The sequence below is a fragment of the Octopus bimaculoides genome, chromosome 16 (assembly GCF_046866305.1).
Source record: "Octopus bimaculoides isolate indiv1 chromosome 16, ASM4686630v1, whole genome shotgun sequence".
Taxonomy (NCBI): Eukaryota; Metazoa; Mollusca; class Cephalopoda; order Octopoda; family Octopodidae; genus Octopus; species Octopus bimaculoides.
The window spans coordinates 30800104-30810103 of record NC_142943.1 but is presented as its reverse complement, the minus strand read 5'-3'; the positions used below and the strand labels follow the sequence as shown (position 1 = coordinate 30810103).

The window sequence follows — 10000 nt, the reverse complement described above, 5'->3', positions numbered from 1 at the left end:
CTGTCCAATAAGGGTACACCGGGCACATGCATCACAACCATATGTGCACCACATGGTGATCTCATATCAAGATAAACAATGCATGACCTTGCAGGTAGGGTCCAGTTAGAATTTTCTTCAGGCCGAATAACCCATCCCGCTCAAAAGGTCTCTGAATAAGGATTATTTAAGGACGTTGAATGAAACAACCATGTTTCCAAGGGTGAACTATCCAAACCCCAAAGAATTCTTCTGAACAATGACTATAATGCTTCCCCACTACTTCTGTTCGTGATAAGAGATGCGTATATCTTCAGCCACTGAGGGACAGACAATACGAAGAGCGCGATGCGATTGAAATAGATTGTTTACTGGTTTGAATGCTATTTCAACAGCTTGCCTATCTTTTTCAAGTTCAAAATATCAAATGAACAGAGAAATTCAAAATCATAGAAATTCAAATTAAAAAGCTTGATTGAGGAGATCCTGCGTTCCCACTTTGACGGAATGACACAAGATCTACTTTTGCACCTGAAATATTAAAGTAATATTTTGTTTTAAAAAAGATATGTACTTACAGTCATCACTTCTGATGTAACAGGAAAATCCTTTCCATCCCTTTGGGCACTTACATTCTCCATTAACGGCATTGCATGTCACATTTTTCATACAAGTACAGTTGTTCAGGCAGTCAATGCCCCATTCAGATGTAAGACAATCCTGGAGGAACACAGAAACTGGGTTATATGGTTGGCTGTCATTGGGTGATACTCTGTCACACTAGGTCATATTGAGTTACATTGTGTTATACAGGATTACATTGGGTTACACTAGGTTACACTAAGCTACACTATGATATTATATATACTGTCATTTGAAGTTTATTTTATATAGTTTTTATTGTTTAAAATTAAATAAAGATGATGAAAAAATAATAAAAGAAATTCAACAAAAAGCTCCGTTCAAAATGCCAGAAGAAAATAGATTTCCCGGGGTTTTCTCTCTAGATTTTCAAGTTCTTTACCAATATTTTTTACCAGATTTTCATTTTTTTCCCTTTCATTCTCGCTCTCTCTAGATTTCCTCAGATATTCACTTCCTACTGTTTCTTGAAGAAAGCGCTCCGTGTATGATATGGTAAATGTATAAATTAAGTATGGAAGAAGAAAAAAGACGAGGTGGTTGTACTTGAAATATCTTTGATACAAAGATTACTACATCAGGGCTAGCCTGGGGTTAAACAACAACAACAACAACAACAACAACAACAACAACAACAACAACAACAACAACAACAACAACAACGATAACAGCTGTAGTAGCAGCAACGATTCCAACATTAGCAGCAGCCGCAGAAGCCGTAGCAGAAACAACAGTAGTAGCAACCAGAACAACAACAACACACAACAAACAACCACACACACACACACACACACACACACACACACACACACACACACACACACGCACACACACACATATACTTTCATGCGAAAAAGTATACATGCATGCGTGTATGCACACGCATACACTCTCCCGTTCTCTCTCTCTCTCTCACACACACACACACGCACACACTTCCAAAGTAATGTTAAGTAGATTTACCTTTTCACATGCATTGCCATATTTCCCAGATGGACATTGACACGCCAGGCTCACCGACAGCGTTTGTTCCTCATCTGTGCATTCTCCCCACTTGGGCTGATAAAATATCAATGGCGTATATATATATATTTTCGTTATCTTTCTACCTTTTACCTGTTTCAGTCATTAGACTGCGGCCATGCTGGGGTATCACCTTGAAAAATTTTTAATCGAACCGGTGCTTATTTTTCGTTGAGCCTGGTGCTCATTCTATCTGTCTCTTTAACCGAATCGCTAAGTTATGGGGATGTAAACACTGGCTGTCAAGAGGTGGTGGCGGACAAACACAAATGCGCACACACATGCACACACACATGCACACACACATACACACACACACACACACATAAACACACACACACTCACACAAACATATATATATATATATATATATATATATATATATATATATATATATATATATATATATACGATGGGCTTCTTTCAGTCTTGGCCTACCAAATCCACTCACAAGGCTTTGGTCGGCTCGAAGCTATAGTAGAAGACACTTGCCCAAGGTTCCATGCAGTGGAATTGAACTCAGAGCCATATATTTGAGAAGCAAGTTTCTTCCGATGCAGCTACGCCTGTACATATATTATTTGTGTGTGTATGTGTGTGTGTATACAAATGTATGCATATGTATATGCGCGCGTGTGTGTATACATATATATGCATATATATACAAACATGTATGTGTTATTTATATATGTATATATGTGCATGCGTGTGTAATATATATGACTACATACAGGTATGTTATATAAATGTATACATGCATAAGGCGCACATGTGGTGTGTGGTAAGAAGTTAGCTTCCTAAAGACATGGTTCCAGGTTCAGTTCTACTACGTGGCACTTTGGTCAAGTGTCATCTATTATAGTATTGAGGCCCAAAGCCTTGCGAGTGGATTTTATAGACGATAACTGAAAGAAGCCCATCACACACACACACACACACACACACACACACACACACACACACACATATATATACATATATATATATATGTCCGTTCATGTTCAGGTGTGTGTTGAATTTCCCTAGAGAACATTCTTTTCTTTTGTGGTTTGACTGTAGCTGGTCTATTTCTAGTATAATGGATCTCCACTTAGTGGTCATCCCTTCTAATATGTATGTAATATAATTTTTCTGAATTTTCAGGATTTTCTTTATGTTAGGCCACTGGTGTTAATTAAATTAATATCCAATTTATCACCCTTATTATTTAAATATAATATATATATATATATATATATATATATATATATATATATATATATATATATATATATATATATATATATATATATATATATATATATATATATACATATATATATATATATATGTATATATATATAGTATATATATATATATATGTGTGTGTGTGTGTGTGTGTGAGTGTGTGCGTGTGTGTGTGCCTTTGTGCCTGTGTTTAGACCACCTTTGATGTAGCGGTGCGGCAAAAGTGACCGATAGAATAAGGGCCTGACTTAAGTCAGTGATGCTTCAGCAAATGATTGGAAGAAGTAAAAGAGAAAGGAAAGACAACAATAATAATAATAATAATAATAATAATAATAATAATAATAATAATAATAATAATAATAATAATAATAATAATAATAATAATAATAAAGTGGGAGGGGGTCAAGGTAGAAGATATAAGATCTGCTCTCAGGAGGTCAAGCAAATGGAAGTCTCCAGGAAAGGATAAAATTCCTAACTTCTGGTTAAATGCCTTCCCAGAAAGCCATGAACTGCTAACAAAACTTTACAACGATGTTTTGCAAAATCCTAGTTTGATGCCCTCTTGGCTAGTTAATGGTTTAACATTCCTGCTTCCAAAAAATGAGGAAACAAACGAACCAAAAAATTATCGCCCCATAACCTGCTTAACAACAATGTATAAGACGCTAACATCTGTCCTAACCGAGTACACCTATAGTTTTTTAATAGAAAGTAGTATATTCCCTAATGAGCAAAAGGGATGTAAACGTGGATCTTATGGTTGTAAAGATCAGCTACTCATCAATAAGATGATCTTAGAAGATTGTCACAAGCGACACAAAAACTTGTCAATAGCCTGGATAGACTATGAAAAGGCCTTTGATAGCCTACCACATAGCTGGATTAGGAAATGTCTGGAAATGTATAAAATAGCTCCTACTCTGCGAAACTTTTTATCTGTAAGTATGAGATCATGGAGAACCACACTGATGTTGAACAATGACAATGAATCTCTAAATGCTGGAGATGTAAGAATTTCATGTGGCATTTTCCAGGGTGACTCACTATCACCACTCCTCTTCTGTCTAGCCCTAATACCGCTCTCAAAATTGCTCAATGATGCACAGTATGGTTATAAAATATTTGATAAAAATATAAATCATCTCATTTACATGGATGATTTAAAGCTCTTTGCAAAAAATGACCAACAACTCAAAGGCCTACTAGCGATTGTTAAACAATTCAGTGATGGCATCAGGATGCAATTTGGCCTTGATAAATGTGCAAAAGCTACCTTTATCAAAGGAAAAATGACAAATACATCTAATGTGAACCTTGACCAGCAAAATGTCATAAAAGAGTTAGAACCAGCGGAGAGCTACAAATACCTAGGGGTAATTGAAGGGGACAATATCAAGCACTCAGTGATGAGGGAAAGGATCAGAAGAGAATGTTATCGCAGGGTGAGAGCAATACTGAAGACAGAGCTGAACGCGAGAAACAGGATCGAAGCGATCAATGCTCTAGCCATACCAGTCGTGACTTACAGTTTCAATATCGTTAACTGGTCAATTACTGAAATATGTAATGTTGACAGAAAAATACGAAAACTGTTGACAATACATAGAATGCACCACCCTAAGGCAGATATAGAACGTCTTTATCTGCCAAGAAAAGAGGGAGGCCGAGGACTTCTACAGCTGGCATTATCAATGAAGGTAGCCACAATTGGCCTAGACACCTATCTGAAAAACTCTGAGGACTGGATGCTAAAACTTGTCTTAAAACATGAAAGCAAGAAAGCATCTTACTCAGTAACAAAACAGGCAAAGGACTATCTAAGTGAATTCCAATTGCAACAAATTCAAGAATTAGACGAACTAGAAACGCCTGCAGAAAAAGCTAAGCGCTTGAAAACCCGTGCAAAAATTGCTGCCTTAGATATTATGACTGAAAAATGGCATGGAAAACCTCTCAATGGCAAATACCCAAAGAGAGCGAATAATGCAGATATTGACAAAGCCCTTACCCACCAATGGTTAATGGCCTCTGGCTTGAAATCAGAAACAGAGGGGTTTATCATAGCAGCCCAAGATCAATGCCTACCTACAAAGAACTACCAGGCCAACATATTAAAGAACGGCAGCTCCCCATTATGTCGTATATGCCAACAACAAAATGAGACCATCGATCATGTTGTCTCCATGTGCAGTCTGCTTGCGCCTACAGAGTATCTCAACAGGCATGATAGAGCTGCACAATATATTCACTGGGTAATATGCAAAAACCTGGACTTGCCCCATGATAAAAACTGGTGGGAACACAAACCACCCCCAGTACTTGAAAATGATCACATTGCACTCCTCTGGAACTTCACCATTCAAACTGACAGAAAGATAGACGCAAATAGGCCAGACATCATACTGAAAGACTTCAGACAAAAATCATGCCTCCTCATTGATATGACTGTCCCAATCGATATAAACGTATCTGTCAAGACCTACCAAAAACTGAGCAAATATAAAGATCTTGAAATAGAAATTAGCAAAATGTGGAATCTGAAGACGAAAACAATACCTATTGTCATAGGTGCCCTGGGAATGACAGCGAAACGGGCTGATTACTACCTAGCTCAGATACCAGGAAACCCCAAAATGGCTGAAGTTCAAAAGATAGTGCTCATGGGAACTGCCCATATCCTACGTAAAATACTGTCTATGTGATCTCAAATTTTAAAGCAAACACATAATTTTCTTATGGTTTCTTAAACATTCACTAGAACAAAACTGTACAAATCCAAATATATGGTACCCTAGGCATAACACCTACATGAACTTCTAACTTGTTGTCTCTTGAGGTCTCTGGGTGAGACTTGGATCCAACTTGTACAAATGCAAAACAAAAGTCAAACATAAAATAATAATAATAAATGCCCTGATTCAGTACTAGGCAGTGACTTTCGTGACTTCCCATTTTAACTGCTTGGAAGTGTTATCGTGTACATTGTTTTGTCCTGATATAAAAGATGTACTCAATACCACAGATTTGCTTGTCAGTTGTTTGACCTTAACCAGTTGAACATCTCCTTTAGTGGCTGATGATATGTTTTTCTTAGAGCAGGAGTAGTGGGGGAGTATCATTGCCATGTGTTGAGAGGAATTCTTTGGGGTTTGAATAATCCACTTTTGGAAACGTAGGCGTTTCGTTTATCATCCTTAAACAACCCTTATTCAGGGATCTTTTGAGCGGGATGGGCTACTCGACCTGAAGAAAATTCTAACTGGGCTCCACCTACAATGACATGTGCTGTTTATCTTGATAGAGATCACCATGTCACGATGCAAATGCCTGGTGAACACTTATCAGACGGGTAGTCATGATGGGTATACTGGGCTTCGTATATTTGTACTCCAGTGTCACTTTGATGGCATGCACTGCTCTCTCACTTAATAATAATAATAATAATAATAATAATAATAATAATAATAATAATAATAATAATAATAATAATAATAATAATAATAAATAATAATAATGGCACACTGCCAACGACGTACGTCATTCGTTTCGCTCCCGGATGTCACACACCATCCTTTACATTCGCTTGCGATGCCAGAGTGACCGATACCATATAACTGCCGTCTCAGACCGAACACCAAGAGAGTATCAGGTCCTCCGCAGCTTTGCAGGACACTTCCAGAGCACTTTGATGTACATTCGCTGAAAAAAAAAAAAGACAATTAAAATGATTTTGTGCAGACCACAAACCATTTTAAAACTTTTAACTAATTTTATATCTTCTACCACGCATCTTTTGTGCTCCTTCTCCGCGCCTGCTAGAATAATTCAGAGCCTTATTGCTAGTTCTACCAGCACCGGGTGGATATGGCAATATAGTTTCCAAATGGACCTTTCTACCTTAGGTCCTTGTTAACCCTTGCAATGGAGAGGTTTGTAAAAAACAACCAAACTTGCTACGTCCAGTTCGATTTTCGTTCTATCTTCACATATGGTAATAAATATTGGTTAATGCTCGAAAAAGTACGATCTCAAATACAAGTGGTCAAAAAAAATGTTACTCGACAGAGTGTATAGTTCAGCGTCAGGGAGTCTCTTCAGGTTGAGCCGCAACTCTTCTGCATTGAGAGGCTACAACTCTGATACTACAGAAGTATCATTAGAATGTCGCAGGGAAGAAATCACCAGACTGTACAAGCTGAGCCAACAGGCAGGACACCTAAGGACAGATCAAGAGCAAAGAGGTTAGATAATAGCCATAGTCTCAGTTGGTTGCTTCTCATAGGAGCCAATGGAAGAGGTGCTTCAGAACTCTAAACCTCACAACCCACTCAAGAATAGTGGGTAGAAAAGATGGTCGGGTGAATATGTTCTACAAGTTAATCTTTGATTATACCAAAAATATTATTTTTCTCTCTATGGCTTCAGTTTAGAGATAAAGGGATCATAAAGAGCTATGTTATTGATTTTAGCTAGGGCTCCTAGCCTGATGGTAGTGGTGATGGAGAGGCAGGGCAGAATTCTTGCAATAAAGGCAAATATGGGAAATGTGATGGCACCAAACCTAATAAAGCCCACCACTACGCTCATTTATAGATCTCACATTGTCTGCCTGTCTCTTCCCCCTTCTTTCGCTCTGCTTATCTATCTATCTATCTATCTATCTATCTATCTATCTATCTATCTATCTATCTATCTATCTCACAATATATTTATGTTTAATTAACATTTTTGATATTCACTATATGAAATATATTAACACTATCTTTACAGATTTTCTTTCAGAAGGGATCACTAAATTCTTTACATGTAGATAATATTAAATCTCCTTATATCAGCCTACATACAGTCTTGTACATTTAAGTGAAGCATGGTGAATATGTTTTCCCGAGGAAGCCATAATAAGACTGAAACATTTTCTGAGTTGTTTCCTGTGATGCCCAGATAATTAGAAATTAGATTAGTTATATACTAATATTGTAATATGTTGGTGTTGTTTAACCCTGGGGTACCTCTGAATGCAAAGACCTTTCATGAAAGACACTCCCACTACGACAGACTCTCACCGTTTTAATCCACCGAAGTACCTGTTAAAGATGACTTACCTTTCATCTACGCGGTTCGAAGGATCCAGGTTGTTGTCGCAAAAACATTCCTTACCACCTTTTGTACCAGAGAACTTTAAATTCTTTTTGCTGCAGCAAAAGGATATAATAATAATAATAATAATAATAATAATAATAATAATAATAATAATAATAATAATAATAATAATAATGATACAAAAATCGCCACGATAGGGCGTCTAAGGAATGGAACAAGTAAAAGAAGATGGTGAGCTGGCAGAAATGTTAGCATGTCAGAAAAAAATACTTAGTGGCGTTTCTTCAGGGGCTTTATTTTCTGACTTCAAAGTTCCTGAGATCGACTTTGCCTTTTATCCTTTCGGGCTCGATTAAATAAGTACCAGTTGGACACTTGGCTAAATGTAATCAGCTTACTTCCATCACGGCAAATTGCTGGCCTTGTGCCAGAATTTAAAACAATTATTGACTCATCATTTTTGTTAGGTTTATTGAGTGGCTTAGTGTGGTTAGAGACCATTGAATGATATTTTAGAATAGTTATTTCTGGTTTGGGTAACGTCTGTGTTGTCAGCTGAGCTAGATATAAATAAATAGATGGAGATACAGGGCGAACAAGAGCGAAAGAGAAAAGTAGGGAGAGAGAAAGAGAGAGAGGGAGAGAGGATGAGAGAGAGAGAGAGAGAGAAAGAGAGAAAGGGAGAGAGGATGAGAGAGAAAGACAGAGAAAGAGAGAGATAGAGATAGATAGATAGATAGAGAGAGAGAGAGAGAGAGAGAGAGAGAGAGAGAGAGAGAGAACAGATTGATGCAGAGAAACAGACAGAAAGAGAGGGAGAAAGTGAAAGATATGGGAGGAGTGAGTGAGTGTTTGTGTGTGAGTTTGTGTGTGTTTGCGTGTGTGTATGAGTGTGTGTTTGTATTCGCGCGCGCGCGTGTGAGAGAGAGAGAGAGAGCGGGAGAGACAAGGCAGGTAGACAGATAGATAGATAGGTAGTAAATGTGTGTGTGTGAGAGAGAGAGATAGAAAGAGAGAGAGAGAGAGGGAGAGAAAGAAAGAGAGCAAGAGGGAGAGAGAGAGAGAGAGAGAGAGAGAGAGAGAGAGGGAGATCAAGGAGACTGGTAAATTTAACTATATAACCTGCAGAGAGCATGGCAGTTTTCGGGGCTGACTTCTGATTCTGACATGTTCTGTTTCAGTTGCAAAAGGCTCTCCTTTGAGTCTCTGAAACAACCGAGATAAACAGCATTTTCATTGGTCTTCTTCTGACCACCTGTCACTGTCCGGCCAATGCTACTGAAATCCTATAAGAAGTGATATAACACAACATCAGAGAAAATAACAACATACATACATATATAATATACTACATATATTTATCAGGTCATCCCATAAGTTCTGTCCGATTTTACCTTTTTAAAATTGAATTAAATTTAATAGTATTTGAGAATGTTTAATAGAATTAAAAATTATTTTTATGCATTTGTGCACATTTAAACTAATTAAATATTATTTTACAGAATAACAGAATTAAAATTTCTTTGATTAAAACCCTTTCCAACATGGAAGTGTCCAAAGAGCATTTGAGGCACATAATGCTTTATGAGTACAAAAAAGGAAACTCTGCAGCCGAAGCGACTCGAAACATACACTCAGTTTATGGGAAAGAATGCTTGAATGGAAGAACTTGCAGAAGATGGTTTGCAAAATTTAGAAGTGGAGATTTCAGCCTTGAAGATGAAGATCGGACAGGACGTCCAGTTGAGTTTGATGATAAGCTCCTTGAGTCATTACTTGAAGAAAATCCTGCATTATCAGTCAAAGAATTGGCAATAAAGCTTAGTTCAAACCAAACAACTGTTCATCATCATCTTCAACAACTTGGAAAGGTTCCTAAACTTGGAAAATGGGTGCCTCATGAATTGTCCGAAAGCAACTGCAAATCCCGAGTTGACATCTGCTGATAACATCATAAGACTTGGAAGGCAACTTGTATATATACACATCACGCAGAGATACACGTGTGTGTGTGTGTGTGTGT

At 37.5% G+C, this 10000-nt stretch overlaps 1 protein-coding gene across 1 annotated transcript in view; it reads right to left on the bottom strand.

The window, feature by feature from the left end:
* LOC106869867 (uncharacterized) overlaps positions 1-10000 on the bottom strand; it is a 63819-nt gene that overhangs the window by 5214 nt on the left and 48605 nt on the right. Inside the window, exons 26-30 of the mRNA XM_089364396.1 lie at positions 9100-9263; positions 7980-8069; positions 6414-6576; positions 1585-1680; positions 558-699 (exon numbers count right to left, since the gene is read on the bottom strand). Coding sequence (XP_089220522.1) covers positions 558-699; positions 1585-1680; positions 6414-6576; positions 7980-8069; positions 9100-9263 — 655 coding nt within the window. The remainder of the gene's footprint in view (positions 1-557; positions 700-1584; positions 1681-6413; positions 6577-7979; positions 8070-9099; positions 9264-10000) is intronic.